The sequence below is a fragment of the Camelus ferus genome, chromosome 10 (assembly GCF_009834535.1).
Source record: "Camelus ferus isolate YT-003-E chromosome 10, BCGSAC_Cfer_1.0, whole genome shotgun sequence".
Lineage (NCBI taxonomy): Eukaryota > Metazoa > Chordata > Mammalia > Artiodactyla > Camelidae > Camelus > Camelus ferus.
The window spans coordinates 28,440,693-28,460,928 of record NC_045705.1 but is presented as its reverse complement, the minus strand read 5'-3'; the positions used below and the strand labels follow the sequence as shown (position 1 = coordinate 28,460,928).

General features: G+C 53.0%; 1 protein-coding gene across 1 annotated transcript in view; it reads left to right on the top strand.

Moving 5' to 3' along the window:
• The first annotated feature begins 807 nt into the window (after positions 1–807).
• The window catches only part of ALX4 (ALX homeobox 4), a 42,248-nt gene continuing 22,819 nt past the window's right edge, over positions 808–20,236 (top strand). Inside the window, exon 1 of the mRNA XM_006184244.3 lies at positions 808–1,393. Within this exon, the coding sequence (XP_006184306.3) occupies positions 931–1,393 (463 nt within the window). The 5' untranslated portion in view covers positions 808–930. The remainder of the gene's footprint in view (positions 1,394–20,236) is intronic.

Sequence of the window (20,236 nt, the reverse complement as noted above, 5' to 3'; positions counted from 1 at the left end):
CCCTACCCAGTGCCCTTACAGGGGAGAGAAATGGTTAACAAGACGTGAAAGTGGCCATGCACAGGATGACTGTCTCGTGTGTGTTAATTTCATGGAAGAACGGAGAATAGGGGAAAGACGCTGGAAGCAGACGAAAAAGGCACCAGTGGGAAGGCCCGCAGCTGCGCTGCCAAATTCGCACGAAAGTGTCCAAATGACTTGCCGGCACTAGGAGGCTAGCTGCCCACCTGACTATGAATGTAAAAATCTGTTAGGTCTTTTGGGGTTTGTTTTTTGTATTTTTTTAATCTGTCACTAAAATTTTGCATGCCCCCCTCCCCTAGGCCAAAACTTGGACCACCAGTTCTCAGCCTAGCCTGGGGAGCGGAGCCCTGGGAATCCAGACACCTCCCTGGCCCCGCCTAGAATCGAAAAGGCCTTCGGGCTCCTCCGGGTTGAATCCCCTGCCAGCGGTGAGGGAGTTAGCGGCATCTCCTTAAGATAGGAAAGGGAGGAACAGCGGCGGGTGGAAGGAGAGAGTAGGGAGAGAGGAGGAGAGGGAGAAGAAGGGGAGAAAAAAAAGGAGAGAATCGGGGGGGGGGGAATCACTCTCCTTCCCACCCCTTCAATAACCTTAAGAGGGTTTGGGGTATCTGGTCAACTTTCCGAACCATCTGAATCTTTTTACAGTCGTCGGTTCTTTTCCTGGGCCAGCTGTGGGGAGGGAGAAGAGAGGCGGGGGGGGGGGTGAAAAGAGAGAGAGCGAGAGAGAGAGAGAGAGAGAGAGAGAGAGAGAGAGAGAGAGTGAGAGAGAGTGAGCGAGAACGAGCAGGCCGACGCGGAGCGCACAGCCACTCCGCCTCCTCGCCTCTTCAACCTCCCGGCCAAGGCGCGCGGTGGCGTCCTCGCGCTCTCGCTCGCGCCCCCGCCCGTCGCCCGCGCAAGCCAGGCATGAATGCTGAGACTTGCATCTCTTACTGCGAGTCGCCGGCTGCTGCCATGGACGCCTACTACAGCCCGGTGTCGCAGAGCCGGGAGGGCTCGTCGCCTTTTAGGGCATACCCCGGCGGCGATAAGTTCAGCGCAACTTTTCTGTCGGCCGCCGCCAAAGGGCAGGGATTCGGAGACGCCAAGAACCGGGCCCGCTACGGCGCGGGACAACAGGACCTGGCGGCACCCCTGGAGAGTGGCGCCGGGGCGCGGGGCTCCTTTAACAAGTTCCAGCCCCAGCCCCAGCCCCAGCCGCCGGCCCCGCAGCCTCCGCAGCCCCAGCCCCCGCCACAGCCCCAGCCGCCCGCGCAGCAACCGCATCTCTACTTGCAACGAGGCGCCTGCAAAACGCCCCCGGACGGCAGCCTCAAACTCCAGGAAGGCGGCGGCGGCCACAACGCGGCCTTGCAGGTCCCCTGCTACGGTGAGTGCACGTGCGGATCCCTCGGGGCTAGGGACCCCCGAAACCCGTTCGGCCTGCGGGAGAGAGGAGTCTGGGCTAGGGAGGCTCGGGGCCGAGCAGTGTGTGACTTTCGGTCGGAAAATGGGGATCGACTGTTTCGAGGGGACCAGGGGATCCGTCCTGTCCCCTGCAAATATCCTCTGCGAAGGGCGCGGAGCGTTCGGCTATTAAACTCAACCTGGAATCAGTTTCTCCCCCTCTTCGCCGTTTCCCCAAACCTCTTGCTTGCGCTGCCCGCGGGGCCGTCTTTGAAGGGTATGCTTCGCACGGGCTCTAGGAGTGCGGCGGCGAGAAAGTCGCGGCGCAGCGCTCGGGCGCCTAGATCCGGGGCTGCCGAGGCCTCGCTCCTCGCCGGCTACGGCGCTCCTTGGGCAGCACCGCAGATGGGAGCATCGCAGGTGCGGAGCCCGGCCGCGAGCCTGGAGCGCTGTCGGCGGCGGAGCGCGCCGGGGATGCGGTGAAACAGGGGAACCAGAGCGTGCGAGTCCACAGACGCCTGGGGCCGCGGAAGACCCGAGTCGGGGTGGTTTTTCACAGAGTTCCCGAGCGTTTCTCCTTTGGCGATCCTGAGAGGCGGCCGGCCTCTGAACAATGATTTAGGACCCACCCGCAGAGAAACAGGAAGACACAGAGTCCCAGGAGGGGCAGTGCTGGGCAAGAGGGAAAGTTCTGGGTCCTGATTTGGGCCCACAAGGAACCCGAGGCCTAAATGACCTCCAGGCCCCCTTGAACGCGGTGCAGGACGCAGGCCTGGGACCCCAGAGCACAGCGACTATGGAGGAGGAGAGAGCCTCTCAAGGGCAGCCTGAGGCCAGAGTAGCTCTGGAGCCTACGCCTCCCCTCCGCAGAATCGGGACTGGTGAGCCACAAGCTGGCAGGGCGAGAAACAGAGGAGGAAGGGAAAAATCTTCTCTGGGCTTGGAGCCCTGGGTACACACTCTCCCCCTGGGGCCTTAACCTTCAGACAGAGCCCTGGAAATGAGCTGGTTCTGGCAGGACAACAGCTTCGGCTGCATCCAGGCCGGATGGAGAGACATCAGAGCTGGAGACCGAGGTGGGACATGGTGGAGGCCTTAGTGGCTGAAATAACCTTAGGAAGACAGCCCATGGCAAACGCTTTCTGACACTCAGACTGGAACCAGCTTTCCCACAGGCTCAGAACTAGTCCAATAAGTGGTTGTTGACATGCACAAATATTCACACAATCATACACTTGTCTACACTTGCACTCTACACACATACATACAAAACCTCTTTTCTCAGGAGCCAGCGTGCTCACACAGAGTACACCCAGTCATGTGGCCTCGCACATAGCCACACACTCTCAAACCCGCAGGACAGACTGAGCAGATTTAGGAAGATCCAGTGGCCTCCCGCACTTCCTCCACCTTTCTTCCCCACCTTCCTGTTGGAATGAGATCAGGCACTCACAGCTCCACACAGGTGCCCTTTCTGGAGACGGGCTCTCAGCCCTGTCCATATGCACCGGCTTGCCGGCCCCAGGGCTCAGACTCCCAACTTCTGACCTCACCCAGGCCCCTCCTTGTCCCTATCATTTGGGAATGTTAGGTGTGTGAGCAAGTCACAGACTGAGAGATCCTGGAGGCTGATTGTCCAAAGCCAGGGGACTCGCATGTTTTCTCTCCCACTGCACTGGTCTTCCGTGTTTTGAAGAAATTCACCCGTGAAGCTTCTGAGGAGGCAGAGACATTAGACAAGGAGAGATCCCGAGTCATTTCCAACCTCTCCTTTGGAAGATGTCTTCAGGTCCAGAGGGAAAAGGAAAAGGGTTAGACCCCTCTGATCACCCTCTCTGAGCCCTGCTGGGCCCCCACTGCCAGCCTGCATAATGCATTCTCTATAGGCAGTATCCACTGGGGCAACCTACTATGTGATCTGAGAGTGAGAAACTCCTCTAAAGCCCCGTTTCCTCATCTGCATCCCGCGAGAGGTAACTGTGAGGCCTCAGTGGGTAGTAAAAGTCCCCCCCCCCCACCCAGAGAGCACGGGACTCTAGCCTGCCCGCTCCGGGTTTCTCCCCTTGGCCTGGTGCTGTTGGGAACTCATAAGCACCCAATTCTGAGGACAGGGCAGCCCCCCCACCTCCGCCCTGCTCTGGACAAAGCCAAAAGCTGCAGGTTGGGACAAGGCAGCCTGGAAACACCAACAGAACCCCACTCCCCTGCTGCCCAAGATGGAGGCACTGCTCAGGGCTTATCCTTTTCTTTCTCTCAGCAGCTGCTGTTTCCCTGGCCAGAAGGAGATTTCTAGCTCTTGTAGAAAAGAGATTAGGCACATAAGGTCTAAAATGAGGAAACCAAGGCCCCAAGAGGTGCAGCTCTGCCCTCTACAGAGGTGGCTGGGAGCAGGGTCTCTGGAGCTGGCTTTCTAGGCAGTCAGCAAGCAGGGAAACTGAGGCACACATTGACGTGTTCTCTCCCACATTCGTGAGTGTGTACTCAAGAGGAAGAAAGTGGGTCCGAGGAAAAAGCCTCGGATGTCCCCAGGAGCTTGGGGGAAGGCACAGGCAGACATGGCTCTGCCAATAGCCTCACTCTGGCTGATCTCGGCCCCTACCCAAGGTAGCTTCGACCTCCCAACCTCCCTCCCAGCACTGTTGATCCGGCGGCTGGAAACCAGTGTCTCCATCTGTGTAACTACACCCAGCCCGAGGCGAGGCTCGGAGGCCTTCTCTGAACCTCAGCCCAGGGAGCCAATCCTCAAGTCCAAGAGGTGTAAGTCCTTTTCGAGGGAGGTGCGTGGCTGGGAGCTGGGCCCGGATCACAGCGAGAGAGAGAGCGGGGGCAGGACAGCCGCCTCGAGTCTCCGCCGACGGGGTCTTCTGGGAAGTGCCGAAAGAGGAGGTGAGAAATCTTCCCAGACTACAGATGACCCTAACCCAAAGTGGGCCTCCGTTTCCCTATCAATCCTAAAAGAGAGGCAAAAAAGTGTAACTCCGAGCCCCTCCGGGTGCAGAGACATTCCCATTTTTACGGAAGAGCCCTATCATGCCCTTCCCTGTTGCAGTCCTGGGCCTGCCAGTCTCCGGGTCCACAATTTGGCCTTCCAAAGACCCTGCCTGAGCTGGCCGGTCCGTGGACTCATGACCCCAGGAGACACGCCAGGTTGGAGACTCAACATTTCTCAGCGGCACGAAGAGCCTCCTGGCCGCGGGAGTGAGGACCCCGGCGCCTCGCTTCCAAACCCCAGCGGACTCCCCAAGCTGCCGCCCGCACGGCGCGCGCCAGGCCTCGACTCTGCGCCCCGACACTTCGGAGAGCAGCCCTGCCACCTCCTCTTTCGCTTTCGATTCGGTGCACGCAGGTTTTCGTTGTTGCTGGCCGATTGCTACCTTCCTTCGCAGCCACCCGCCCGAAGGCAGCGCTTTCAGCGCAGAGGTCTGGGGAGGCAAGGGGCCAGTCCAGAGACCCCCGGGACGGGGACGCCGCCGAGGGGCTGGTCTTTATGTGTCGAATTAGACGCACTGTTTGAATGCTAGAGGTTTTTGTTTCCCCGCACACCACAAAATGTGTAAAATCCACCCGGGTCATATTCGAATTTAGTCAAAGAAGCAGTGTTTTTAGTAAGAGAGATACCCCTCAAAAAGACAGTGAGAAACCGAGGCATGGGCATTAATAGTAAGAGCCCCTGGGTGATCCTAGGATGATCGAGAGAAAACTCAAGACTTAGATCTGTGACGTCGCCGACCCCCAGTCAGTTTGGGAGAGGAGAAGGGAAGGCAGATTCTTTTAAATTTTTACTTTGTTAGTTTCTATGGCCGCCAACCGGCTCCAACAGTCCAGCCTAAACACACACACTCTTAAATAGAAAAACAGGTCTGGATTAAAGGTCTAGTATTATTTTAGATGAATCGATTTGCACAAAGTTTTCTTTATTATACTTCATACACAGTGAAGTACGCAGTTAAGTGGAAAGTTTGAAGGATTTTCATGTGTGTGTTCACTGTAACTGCCACCTGGGTGAAGACACAGACCATTTTCGTGCTGTATATGTAAACGAAAACTTGGAGGAGGGGGGTTGTTTTTTAAGTTGTTTTAAGACAATTTCAAAAGAGACTTCGGAGGAGCCAGAGAACTCGGTCCCCCGCCCCCCTACCCCACCCCGTTCCTGCTGGTGGTGTTTCCCGAGGAGGTTGACCTTGTAATTCGGGCATTTGCGCGTCCCGACTCTAGCGAGGTTAACTACGGGCTGCACCAGGAACCTTGCTGCCTCCGCGGTTCTCTCTTGAAGTCGCAGAAGCCCTGAGTTTTGCAGGGCTTCTGAGTTTTGCACCCTGCAAAAGACAGGCCGCCATAGGAAAACAAGTTTAAAATACGATGCAAAAAAAATTCGCAAAGGTCCGTGAGGACTTCCGTTTCAGAGAGCAGTTGGGCACACTTTTCCGGGGACATACCTTCTTACCTTGGCCATAGCCCCTTCCTCTCTTAGGGCAGTTCTGCACGTAGCTATGTTTTGTGGCAAACTGAAAAAAGAAATGGAAATAGAGCGGCCTTTGCAGCTATGGGGGCTGAGGGGAGGTTGGAGTCCCGGCTTTTGGTATTCAGACTTGTCCGCTGACCCCAGCACCAGGGTGGCCGAAGCAGCATGCGGAGAAAGAAGGGGGAAACTGCTTCGAGCCCCCCACGGATCTTCAGGCTTGGGATGGGGAATCGGAGGTCCCACTTCAGCGACCGCACCTTTTGCTGCAAGGAAAGGGGAGTTAGGGGACAGCTCAAAAAGAATGCTTGGTGGGAGAGAGATCTCAGCACCGCAGCCTCAGCGTCCTCAGCTCCCAGGACCCCGGCTCAGGAAACCGAAGGACCTAGGCCCAGGCACTGCTTTGCGTGGGGTGGTGAGAGCGCGCCCTGCAACAGGGAGCCTGCCAGGCGCCACCTGGCCACGTGCTCCTGCAGCTAAGGGGTTCTCCAGGCGTCATTAAGATGACAAGGTGGGTCATCAGATTAGGAAACCAGGAGGCGGAGGACTCGGCTGCATAGCGATCTTACCCAGCGAATTCAGAGTGTAAGCCACCGCCGCACCGTCCACCCCTTGCTCCGGGGCGGTGGGCGCCACAGGCCAATAGCCGGTCCAAACTAGACAGTGAAAAGAGGCCCTTCTTTTGAAACAGGGTCTTTTTGGAGAAAGAGGAGGCACAAAGCGCTCTCCCCACTAGCAAGGCCTCCCAGCTGTCAGCTGGTGTGTCTCAGAGATCAGAGTTACTGGTGGCCCCCAGGGACCTTATGTCCAGAGACGCAGCCCTGCGCCTTCTCTCGCCTACAGATGTGCAAATGGGTGACACCCTCACCTTCATTCAAGTTGCTCCTTCCTCACCCAGTACAGGATTGTCGGGTAGCACGGGAGCAGCAAATGCCAGTGTTGCCTGGAAGCTAGTCTCCCTAAAGAGCTGGCTCAGTGGTGGGACAGAAGCCTCCAGTGTGTCTAGGGAGGTGTCTTGGGTGCTGGAGACGCTCCAGCCTGGTCCGACCGCCCACCCCTAGCACATTCTGTCGATTTAGCACAGACGCTCTTCTCTACCTCATCCCACCCCAGCAACACAAGGAAGAGAAGGAGCAATGGAAAGGGAGTTGAGGCTCGGTGGAGAGGAAGAGAGACCGCAAAGAGGAGTCTCAGAGCGTTCAAAGGCTGGGGAGTGGGGTGGTAATGCAGCGCAGTGAGCTGTTTCGGATTCTGGCTCCCGAGGCAGTTAGAAGGGTCACAGCGGCACATGAGGAGAGGAGGTTACTGGGAGACACTGGCGGGACTGAGGGGAGCTGAAAGAGGCGCCACCACCGGCCAAGTACCTGTCTTTCCCCAGGGACCATGCTTCGTGTACTTGGGACCCCCCGGTCGGGGCTGCTGGGTAGGGGCGTTGGAGAAAGAGAGAGCCAGTGTGCATTTCATCAGACTCTTAAAGTAGATTGTTTTAGAGAGGATTCTCCTTCCAAACTGGGAGACCGGAAGCCTGGGAGTCTGCCCCAAACACTTCACAGATGGACCGCCAGCGAGCAGTTCAGTTCGCAGTTCGGGGCAAAGCAGCTGTTCCTCCACGCGCTCCGAGGGCGGTGGCCGAGAAGATTGAGAGGCTGGGGAAGGGTTGGGCCAGGACGTTAAGGTCCAGCTTGGCACACGTGCTGGACTGGGCACACTGTCCAGGTGAGATGGCGGTGGGTCTCCACCATGATGTTATCTACTCCGGGCACTTAGGGAAGTCCCTCTCCCTCCCCTTCCGGGTCCAAATTTTAGTTCTATGCAATGTCGGAGTTTGGGCGATTTCCAAAGGCCCTCTAGGGGTTTCTGTGCCGGTACCAGTTTGGACCCCCTTCACCCTGTTTCCCTGCCCTCCTTACCTTTACATACATTTTTTTTTTTTTTGACCAGGAGAAATCGGGGTAGAATGTGCCAGAAAAGGCTTTCCTGGAAGGAAAGGGGTCCAGAGGGTTCCCTGGGGTTTGTGTTAAGGGACACAGTCGTGAAGTAGGCAGCAGTCCCAGGACAAGTGGGCAAGAGGTCCTGGAGGACCGCAGTTAAATGCACGTTCTAGATTCTGGGCTGGAGGAGAGAGCAACGGGAAGTCTTTGTGCTCACAAATGACTAGGCTTAAGCTGGGACTTAGGGGTTCCCCCCACCGCCTAGCTTCTGTCCCTGTCTTCACCCATCTTCCCTATCTCTGCATTTACTGAGCACCTACCATGTGCCCTACCTTTTCCTAGCGTCTGCTTGCTGTCCTATACCTTCTGTCATTCCCAGTGTATATGTTCTCAGGCATATGAAATGCTTACTGCCGGGAAGGATGAATGAAGAATTGGTGCCTTATTTGGAGTGTTGCTGGTGGCATGGTTAAGCGCACCTGTGACCATATCCCAGGACTTCAGTTGATACGAGCTGAGGTCTGGGGGTTTCTGTGAGTACGTGCCCAGCGTGATCGCCGGGTGGTGTGTGCACCGCCCATACTCATCGGTCTGCGTCCTGCTCTCCCAGTGTGTTTCAGGGGACCGTGCGTCCCAGTTTGTGTGCACTCCTTTGTGTGAGACGTGCGTTCCCCAGAGTTTGTGATAGTGCACCCAGTGTACGCAAGCAGCGTGCGTGCAAGGGCGAGCACCTGTGCGTGATCCTGGACGCCGCTCAGGGACCACGCACGTTGTAGGGTCTGCCCCCAGAGCCTGTGCGTTATGGCCCGTGGGCTTCCTTGAAGCTGATTGCAGCTCTCCAGGGATGTTGAGGCACCAAGTGGCAGGCAGAGTACCCCTGTGGCCGGTTGGCGGGGAGAGGGTGGCGGAAGCCGCAAGAATCAGTGTCTTCCTGGGGCACTCAAAGAGTCCACACATCCCACCTACACAGCAGCGGGGCCTCCTCCTACCCCCAGCTTTTGAGTGTGTCCTCAGTCCTGTGTGGCTTTGCTGTGAAAGAGACCATCCTCAGCACCATCTTTATGCACATTGCAGGTCCCATTTAGCAGATGAGCAAACTGAGACCTAAAGAGAACTGGAGGCCCCACAGACAGGTTAGTGGGAAGGGGGAACCACTGCTTCAGTGAGGAGGAAGAAGAAGCCAGAGAATGCCTGCCCCCACTCACTCTGTCTCCCTTCACTGTAACACATCCAGTAAGTCACACACTCTCTGTGTATCAAACAGGGTAGATACTTGTAGTCTACCCCTCCATCAGAAATAAGGTGGACTCCATCATTAGCTCCTGGGGGGTTGCCAGGGCAACAGAGGAGCACTCAATGGGATTGCAGGAGCTCATCCAGAATGTGACCCAGCCAGGCAGGGACTCCTGCTTTCTGCCGGGATCCCTCAGCTCCGGATTTCTTTCCTAAGTACGTGGAAACCATGCAGACGTGAGCCTGAGGGGGTGAGCTGAGGCCACGTGACTGACTTTCTCCGAGAAGGCTGACCATCTGCCAGGCTTGGGACATCAGTTGGGTCCAGAAGCCCGGTACTCCCCCAACACATGATGGCTTATGGTGGCAGGGTGGGTGTCCCGCCCAGTGTTAGAAAAGTCTGCTGGCCCCATTGCCCTGTTTCACAGAGAAGGGGACTAAAATGCCTAATTCCACTTACTCACCAAACTTTGCCTGTCCCTGTGCCAGGCCTTGTGGAGGATTCTGCGAAGCCCTGGTTGCAGCTCCTGCCTTCAGGTCCAGAGAGGGAGACAGTCTCTTAACTTGGTTGGTTGCAGTTCATGGAGTGATGCTGGAAAGAGGAAGCCACAACTCAGGCTGGGCAGGGAAGGGTGACTGGGCTCACCCCCGGGTGTGTGGTGGCAGGAAAGGCTGTCCACAGGGTTTGGAACTCATTAGAAGCCCCCTCTCCCCACTGCCAGGTGGATGTAACCTCACCCAGCAAGGGGAGGGTTCAGAGAAGTCTGGGGAAGTTGCGAGTGGCCACAGACCAGCTGGATCTTCTCTGGGAGCTGAAAAGCCCACGGCTTCTTTTTGTCTTTCTCCTTTTCCTCCTCGGTTCCTTCTCTGGAGGTCAAGAAATCTGGATTCAAGTACTGGCTTTTCCATGGAAATAGCCATGTGCTTTGGGAACAGTCCTTACCTCTCTGGTTCCACTCAGTTTCTGCATTTGCAAAACAGAGTTGTTTGGGCCTGTCCCACCTATATGGTAAGGGGTGTGAGGATGCAGAGATGGGTATGCCTGCAGGTATATCCTGCAAGGTCAAGTTCTCCACCTGGGAGGACTTAGGGCCCTGTCCCTTCATGTCACCTTGGTGGGTGCTAAAGTATTTTGATGATGGTGGCAGTGGAGGCAGGGGAGGTGGGAAGCAGGGTCTGATCAGGTTTCAGAGTGGGAATGGCAACTTTGGAGCTTTCCTGGATTTGTGGGCCTCCCTGATGTCCAGAAGTCTCCCTGGCCCTGTCTGCAGCCCCACCACTCAGCTACATGTGTTCACATCTGGCTCACAGCGCAGCACTGAGCTGGGACAGCTCCATGGCCCTCACTTCAAGGAGGGAACCCACTGATGGGCAGAAAAGACAAGGATGCCCACAGTTCTACTGCACAGATCCCCTTTCAGGTTCTCGGTGTCCCATCTGTAAAACCCCTGAATGGGGCTCATTGATTTCTGAGGCCCTGGGGTTCTATGCTATGGCAGGCCTGGGATCAAGGCACCAAGAGAGGTGTATGGGTCCTCCAGGACCCTGCAGAGGACTCTGAGCCCCACCACTCTGCCCGATGTGTTGTACGAGAGAGGCAGAAGGTTGGTCCAGCCTGCCAAAGGGGAAGAATCTGGTGTGCCTTGCCTAGCTCCTTGCCTCAGTTTTCCCATCTGCAGGACAGGGTCAGTGATGAAGTGAGGCTGATGGGGTGTGAGACAAAAGGAAGTTAGAATTGTCAAGGCCAAACCTCTGCTGCTAACGACACCGTGTGACAGCTCACGCTCCCTGGGCACTCCTGCCTGTGCCAGTGTGCTTCCTGTGTGTGATTTCACTGAATCCTAATCACAGGTGAAAACAGACTCAGAAGATGAGTGAGTTGCCCAAGGTGGCCACAGGCTCTGAGAACCTAGAATACACCCGTCAGTAGGATGATCCCAGTTAGACGTGAGACCACCCTCATCCTATCCCAGATGATGTGGGACTGAAAGACTGGGCTTTACAAATTCGGCCCCCAAAGAGCTCTTCCCATCTTCCCATCTAGGGTGGCAGTGGAGGGGGGAGGTCAAGGGTGGGCCTGGTGCCTGGCAGGTCGGAATCTAGACCTGACCCCGTGACCTTGGGCACAGTTTCTCCCCTGTCCAAGTGTCCGGCTGCGCTGCGGTGAGAACACGGGGCCAGGCAGAATGTCGGGAGCTCATCACTGCCATGAGGGATGCCTCAGTGATTTCCCAGAGGCTCCAGGAACATGCCAGAACCTCTGCTCAGGGCAGGGTGGAGCTAGGACCACGTGTAGGACCAAACAATGGGGAAATACCTTCCTCCTAGGGAGAATGGGAGATCGCAGGAGGCTTTTGTCTGTTTCGTTTCAAACTGTTTTCCCAGAGTCTGGAGCCATGCTTGGTATACATGGCAGGTGCTCAGTGAATATTTGAGAAGGAAGGAGGGAGGGAGGGAGGGAGGGAGGGAGGGAGGAAGAAATCAGGATGTGAACATGCTAGGAACCCTAAAAATCTATCCTCTCTTCCTTCCTCCTTCTTTTGAAGCCAGGCCTGGGTGAGAACCTGACTTCTAGTTCTCTTGTATCCTGGTGGAAAATTATTTATTTTCTGGGGGGGATCCCTTGGATGTGAGAGCAGGAGGTCTTGGGTAGCCCCGTTCTGCACAAGCCTGGAGTCCTCTCAGACTCTGACAGCTGGAGAAGCAGCCTTTTCCCCCACTGTTCCCCCTTTGCTGTCACCTCAGAGGCCCTGGCTAGGGTCCAGAAGCTGCATCCCTCAGTCTGGCTCTAGTCAGATGTGCACCCCCCAACTCCTCTCCTCAGGTCTCCTTCCTTCCCTGTAGTGAGTTCTGGGTCCCTCCTGCCTGCAGGCCCACCCTCCCCTCCCCTGTTCTGGCTCCCTTGTTCTGCCTGCCCTCTGCCCAGCAGGACCACCTGAGGGCTACTGATGTACCTCCCTGGGTACCCCATCTACTCAGCCCCACCCACCCCGGGATTCTGAGATTCCACCCATCAAGGGATGCAGCCCTCTGTTCTGGCCAGGATGCCATCCCAAGCTCACTGCCCAGACAAAAACATTTAGACCTGAGCCAGGGATGGAGTCAGCACTCAGAGGGTAGTGGCCACAATTCAGTGAGTTGGGCACTGGAGCAGGGCAGGTGGACAGAGAGATGGAGGAAACTCTGATGGGAGGGATTCCCCCTCCCTCTTTAGAGAGAGAATTGGGGGAAAAAATTTTGTGAGAAGTCCCCTGCCAAAGGCTTCTCCTCCCATCCAACAAATCCTGCAAGGTTATGCCCCTGCGTCATCAGGTGTGGAGTACTTGGCAGCGAATGAGTTGATTCCTGCCCACAGGGAGCTGAATGTGCAGACATGGAGTCCACAGGAAAAGTGCAAATGGACTGGGACTTAGTGGGTACGGGCATTTGAAGTGGGTTCGGAGGTTGAATAGGAGCTCACCAACTGAAAGAGCTGGGAACAGCACTCTAGACTCAGCAGATAGCACTTGGATCAGGAAAGTACAGGGAGTGTTTGAGAAAGAACAAGTGTGTGGCGTGCAGGGGGCATGATGGATGCGGGTAATAATGGGCCCGAGGAATGGCAGGGGCAAAGCCAAGAGGGCCATTCACTTTCTGGTGAGGGCTTGAGACTTCAGGGAAGCCCCTGCAGGCCTCTGAGAAGTACAGTAAGAGGCTAAGATCCCAAGTCGTATGCTCTTTGTGCAGTATGGCCTGCACTTAATATGACCTCTTTCAAAATTCAGAATCATTATTTTAATTAGGGATAATTTTTATTGTGATAAAATATACACAATATGAAATTTACCATTTTAAGGATTTTAAGTGAACATTTCAGTGACATTAAGCATGTTCATAGTGTTGCGTAACCATCACCGCTAACTATTTCCTGAACTCTTCCTTCATCCCAAATGAGCCCATTAAGCAGTAACTCCCCATCTCCCTCTCTCCTCCAGTCCATGGAAACTTGTTCTATTTTCTGTCTCTGAATTTTCCTCCTCCAGACACTTCGCAGAGGTTGAATTATACAATATTTGTCCTTTTGTTTCTGGCCATTTGTATATCCTATTGGCCATTTGTCTGTCTTCTTTGGAGAAATATCTATTTTAGTCATTTGCCTATTTTTGAATCGAGTTGTCTGTTTTGTTGTTGAGTTGTAGGAGTTCTTTATGTACGTATTATGTTAATCCCTTATGTGTTATATGATTCGCAAATATTTTCTCCATTTTGTGAGTTGTCTTTTCACTTTCTCTGTAGTATCTTTCTGATGCACAAAAGCTTTTAATTTTGATGAAATCTAATTTATTAATTTTTTGTTGTTGTTGCCAGTGCTTTCATTGTCATATCAAAGAAATTATCACTAACTCCAACACCAGGAAGAATTTCCCCTGTGTTTTCTTCTAAGAGTTTTGTAATTTTAGCTCTTAAGTTTAGGTCTTTGGTCCATATTGAGTTAATTTTTATAGATGATGTAAGATATGGGTCCAACTTTATTCTTTTGCATGTGGATATCCAGTTTTCCCAGTATCATTTGTTGAAAAGACTGTCCTTTCCCCATTGAATGGTCATGGCACATTTGTCAAAAATCAATTGGCCGTATATTTGAGAGCTTGATTTCTAGGCTCTCTATTCTGTACCATTGGTCTGTCTCAGCATGACCTTCTGAGGTGAAGGTCCAAAATTCCAGAAAATGGGGAATCTCGTTAGGTCATCCTGTTCATCTCCTCGCTTCCGGGCCAGTGACTGACAAGCCAGAGATTCAGTCCTGGGACACATTAGTTTTCCAGGAACCAGAACTGCTGAGAAGGGGTGGAGGGCAGAGACAGTGGCAAGGGTACCAGAGGCATGACCTTGGCCTCTGACAAGGCCCCTGGCTGTTTGGGAGCCCCCATGTCCTTTAGCTGACCTTCCTGTGAGGACATGGCCTTGGGGGAAATTCTCATGTGCTCTTAGGGTCCATGCACCGCCTCCTGAGAGGACCAAACCTGAGGCTACTCCCTTTGGTAAGATGATGATCCCAGAGCCCTTTCCCCGTGGCGCTGGGCGAAGCTCAAGGTAGGAAGCCCCTGTCCACCCCTCACTCGCTCTGTGTTGTTGGCCCTGCAAGGATCTTGAAGATTTTCTATTTGATTCTCACAAGAGGCATTTGCTGCTCCCTGTCCTCCACCCTGGCCATCCTAAGTGCTGCTGTCCAGTGAGCAGCTTGGCCAGGGACTAGATAGGATTCTGCACCCCTGGTAGGCAACTAGAGGGTTGGGGGCTGTGGAGAGGCAGCTGTCGCTGCCAGTGGAGCAGTGGGAGCCCCAAAGGGGGCTCTCTTGTGAGGACAGTGCTTCCTACCCTGGAAGCTCCCAGCCCAATTGATTAAACAGAGGCCCATTTCCCCAGTGAGTGCCCAAAGGCACAGAACAGGCACACTTTCTAATCTTCTTCGAATTTTTAGAAACTGTTCATCCTACAATTGGGTTTGACTGGCTGCCTGAAGCTTCAGATGCCTTTGGTTTGGTGAGGCCAGTGTAGCCAGGACCTGGGAACAGATTTCAGCCTGTACAGCTAAGTGACCTTGGGAAAATTAATTGACCTCTTTGCCTCTGTTTCCTTATTTGTCAAATGGGTATATGAATAATATCTACCTCTTAGGAATATGGTGAGGTTTAACTAAGGTAATACAGATAAAGGGCTTAAAACAGCTCCCGGAGCAGAGTAAGTGCTCAATAAACGTTAGCTGTTATTATTGGTAAGATTTTCCTGGAGCTCGAGTATGTAAAGCTGGAAACTTTAATAGACAATTACAGTTGAATGCATAAAATTGGAAAATGAACAAATTATTACTTAGTGTACACTGTGTGGTTGACAAAACCTTTTCAAATACGGATGAGTGTTGAAAGGGGTGCAGGCTGGCTGTCTGTCCAGCAGGGGGTCTGGGGGGATGAAGGATGGGAGAAGGCACCCCCGGGCCCCTCGGACCCCACAGGCCACATCTTCCCAGGTCACTGCATTTCATACTTGGGCATCACCAGCTGGAGCATAACTTTCTCCTTTTCCTAAGGAATGTCTGTTCTCTGTGTTCATTTGGCCCCAAACTTCAGACCAGGAGGTCTCCAAGTGTGAGGCTAGGGTTGTGTTCATCTCTGCCAGGGCACAGAGGATGTCCAGCTTGGGGAATGTCAGGGAGATTCTGCACCCACTGTGGGTCCCCACTTGTCCCTCTGCCATTAAGGGAACATCTGATAAATGGCACCCATGGGCCAAGCCTCAACTGGGGTCCTTCACTCAAACCTCTCAAAGTATTAGTTGCCCCAATTTTACAGTTAAAGAAGGTGAGACTCCCAGGGAGCCAGGAACTTGCTGAAGTGTCCCTGCTGTGAATTGAGCCCAGATCTCCTACAGCCATGGGCTTTTCCCTCTCCACTCCTCTGCCCCTGGGGCTAACGCCACTGCCTTGGTGGCCTCACACCTGTGCTCATCCCACCGGACACGAGCAAGCATGTATAGAAGCTCTGTCAGCATTGAGTGAGGAGCACGCCGTCTTCTCCTCGCCCCCTGGCATGATGACCACAGATCCTAACTGCCCAGCCCCATCACCCACTTCCTTCCAGAGCCATCCTCAGAACCAGTCAGCCCCAGGCCCCACGTGCCAGGGCAGCACCCACGAGTGAGGAAGGAGGAGCCAACCAAACCCCTTCCCTAATCTCGCGATAACTGACCACTAGGGGAAGGGCCTCCTCAGCATCAGCTTCTGCACCAGAGATGCGGGATCGACTTGGAGAAACATTGCCTGAGCTCAGGCAGCTGCGCAGTGAGGGCCTGGCTTTCTCTGGGAAGACACGTGCCCGTCCCTTGCTTTACCTAATGAGCCGCACAGGACTCAGCCCCTCGGAGAAGATTCCTCGGAAGATGCTTTTGTGCTCCACCAAGTACATTCTCACTGTTCCACGGGGTGGCTCATTTCCCTGAGATGTTCGGACAGGCTGAAAAGAGATGTACTCACCAACTGCCACCGTGGTTTTCTTGGTAGAAGCTACACACCATGCAGTTTAAAGCAGAGACTTGTTTGAAGCTTTTTCTCAGCCCAGATGAGCAGAAGTCAGTGAAAGAATCACTTTTAACCAATATGTTTATTGTAAATATTGAAATATTGAATATTGTTTATTCTTACTACGTGTGATGGGCAAAAGCACTTGGAACCTACCTAGTCCAAATCCCAGCCATTTAGATGGAAACTCTAACAGCTTAGATATAATTATGTTCTAGAAATTTTGAACTTTTAACTATCTTACAGTTATAAAGGTGGAAATTTTTAAAGCCAAGATTGAATAATCTTATCCATCCTTATCAACCTCAGAAAATTGTAACTGGCCGCCTCACAATTAATTCAGCAATGATTTTTTTCCTCTCTTGTCCAAGGGGAGAAAAATCTTCTTGCTTTTTTAGCTGATAGATGATTCTTTAGGTTAGAATGAACACATTTGGAGGAAGAAAATACTTGATTTGGGTGGGGGAAAAAAATATCTCTAGGCTGATATAGTCCACTGCAGGGTGAGACAGTTACTCAACAAGATTCATTTAATTCAACAGGTATATACTGGGTGCCAGACGTGGGTAACAGAGCTTAATAAGACCTGTTCCCTGCCCATGGTGAGGGTACTGTCTGATGGGGGAGGCTGCCACGCATCTACCCTTGCAATGCTTTGTGAAAAGCGATATAATTATTAAGGGCCATTAGCGGGGCTCAGAGGAAGGCACGCCAGTAAATCTACAAAAAAGAGGGGGCAATAAGAGACTCGGGCCTGGAATAATGACCTGGGGTTTGCAGGGCAGGAAGGGCCACGACGTGGCCCTGAATCACCGAGGTTAGTTTCTACATGACAGCAGCCGAGGCGGCACAAGGTACATTTCTGGAACGGCCTCTCTTGACACTCCCCACCCCCAGATACTTTTTGGGTGGTGTGATGGGTGGAAGGCAGTGGATGCTCCCACCAGTAAAATTCTTCCGGAGCCATTAAATATTGGCATCTCTACATAGGAGAGTTGTCCAGATGTCACCAAGAGTGTAAGTAGGAGCAAGGTTTTTTACAAGTAACTTACAACAGTTTGTAAGCCACACTGTCTTCAAGGCAGTGATTGAAATGACAATTCTCATTTCACATTGCAACTAACTTAAGTTAAAATGTATTTATAGAAGGGTCTTCCTTTAACATAAACTAGAAGCTTTAAATATATATATATATATGTATACACACACACACACACACACACATATATACAAATGATAAATGAAAAGGTTTCAAATTTTTCATTTCATTTACAGTTTTTGTTATATGTATGTCAGATGGGCCCTGGTTGGAAGGGGACCAGGGGGGCTACTTGGGACAGAGATTTGTGGAATCACTCTGGGCAGCTGAAGCTGGGGAAACTTGAGCTGAAGCGATAGCACCTGGGGCAGGAAGAGGGTCAGGGGGAGGATGAGACACTGCAACTTGAGTGACTTTGCTTTGCACTTACAGCTGCTCCAGCCTTACTTGCCTCCAAATAACTGTATCAGTATAACCTGGAGAATGTGCAGTCTTGAACTAAGCTTCACTCAGACCTCACAGATATTCCGGGTTGTGAATATCATCAGCCTCACTTTACAGATAAGGAAACTAAGATACTCAGAGGCCAAGTCACTTTGCCAAGGAGACCCTTCAGTGCAGAACCACGAATGGCTCAGAAGCCTCCCTGATCATCTCCTTTAGAAATCTGCCCATTTTGTTGACAGGGAAAGCTGACATTTCCTCATCGCATGCAAAGGGCTAGTTACACACAGCTTCAGAAGACCCCCTCCAATCAGATCGCTGCCTTTCCTATATAGAGATCTGGAGTTGCCCTGGAAATTCTGCCCCTACCCGCCCCCAACCCCTGCCAAGGCTGGCCTAGATGCCCCCTGCTCTGTCCGCTCCCTCCAGCATGATCGATGCCTCCCTCCCTTGCGAAGGTGGGCTTTTGGAAGGAAGGGGCCAGGCTTTATTGGACTTCGTGTTTCCACCACCTGGAACTTTGCCCAGCGCAGAGCTGGTGCTCCCCAAATGTGGCAGAATGAATGAACGTAGCAAATCAGTGGTAGAACCAGGAGTCCAACCCAAGTCTGTCCTGCTCCGAAGACTTCCCATTTGCTTATCTCACCTAGTGCAGGATTTAAGCTTCTCCATCTTGCCTCCCTGGGATCCAGTAGTGCTAGGACAGTGTCTCCATGGGGATGGCTGGGATGCAGGTTTCCTCCTCGTTAGGGAGGAAAAGCGGAGGCTCTGAGGGATTAGGGGGGAAATGTTTAGGGAGATGCCCAAGGCCACATGGTTTGGTGAAGGCTGAGAGAGACAAGGGGCAGACAGACCAATGAGCTGATTTGAAATTGGGAGACACAGTCCTTCCATGACAGATGGTGTGATCGCTCGGGGTCTCCATCTCCTGCCTGGAAGGTGAGGGGTGGCCCAGGGTGGCCCCTGAGCTCTGGGGCTTATTTTGGCGGTAAAGGGAGCATGTAGGAGGCTCTTTCTACTTCTCTGGCAGTGGTCCCAGCCTGGCCCAGCTCCCCTTCCCCTGCGAGGTACCAGGGTCTTCTCCCGCCTCATGAGGCAGCGCTTGGGTACGAGACCCAGGCTGGGCTGGGAAGGTGGGAGCTGGGAAACTTCAGTCTCTGTGAGGAGAGCAGCTCACAGAAGTGCTTAGTGGTCAGGACTCCACCCCACCCTGGTAAACATCAGGAGGTGATGTTCAACTATTAGATCATAAATGCGGTTCTCATGGTGACCCTAAAGCTCAGGTTGGATTAGTCCTCTGAGATGGAAACTTTTCCTAGGGCTCAATTGTGTCTCCCAGTGACAAGCCAAGTCTGTTTGCACCCCCTCCAAGATTCCTGTCTGTGTAAGAGAGACCATACATGGCTGCCGTGAAAGGCCACAGACAGGACACTGGGCATCAGACCATCTGGGTTCAAATCCCAGCTCTCTCCCTCTGAGCTGTGTTATCTTGAGCAAGTGAAACTTCTCTGGGTCTCAGTTTCTTCATCCACAAAATGGGGGTAAAAACACTAACCTCCTAGGAAGCTTGGGAGGGTCAAATGAGATGGCGGATGGGTCAGCACTGCTCAGACACAAGCAATTATGTGATTGTTTTTATTATTGTCACCAGCCCTGGGGGCAGGCCCCTAAGATTTCTCACTTAGTAATTGAGGACCAGCTCAGTTTGGAAGGTGGGGTATCTTGTTTTGCCATGAAGTGTAATATGCCTTGCCAAGACCTCTTACACTTTTCAGTACTCAATTCAAGGTCACTGAGGCAATCCCCTGACCTTTTCAACCTGAACCAACCACTGCCCCTTATGAACCCCACTGTGCCAGGGACCCAGGGTTCTTGCCATCTGGTCCTGTTATGTCTGTCCCTTCCATGAGGCCATGACTGAGAGGAGGCTCTGAGGAGGGGCCCCCTGAATGAACAAACAGATAAACTAAGGAATGAGAGCAGGGACAGACGCAAACCAAATCACAGTGTTTGGGAGAGGACAAGAAAAAAGAATTCAGGGCATAAGCTGGGGGAAGGAGGGGACCACGGGGGATGAAGGCAGGATGAAGGCCCTCAGGGACACTAGTTAGTGGACTTTCTTTTCTTTTTTCCCAAATTTTTTTATTGTGGCAAAATACACAAAACCATCAAATTTACCATCTTAACCATTTTTAAGTGTACAGTTCCGTGGTATGAAATACACTCATAATGTTGTGCAACCGTCACCACTACCCACCCTCATAACTTTTTTCATCCTGGACAACGAAACTCTGTCCTCATTAAACACTAACCCTGCACCCCTGGCCCCCAGCCCCCGGCAACCTTTGTTCTGCTTTCTGCCTCTATAAACCTGACGACTCTAGGGCCCCCATACAGTGTTCGCCTTTTCTTGCAACTGGCCTATTTGACTCAACATAATGTCCTCAAGGTTCATCCGTATTGTAACAGGTGTCGGAATTTCTATCCTGTTTGAGGCTGAACAATAATCCTCCACCGTATGGATGTACCAGTTTGCTTCTCCGTTCACCTGTCGATAGACCCTTGGGTCGCCTCCACCTTCTAGGTATTGCCAGTGGGCTTTCCTTTTAACCACTTCTCTTGGGATACAAGGAAACCCCACTCATTTAGACTAATTGTAGGAGAGC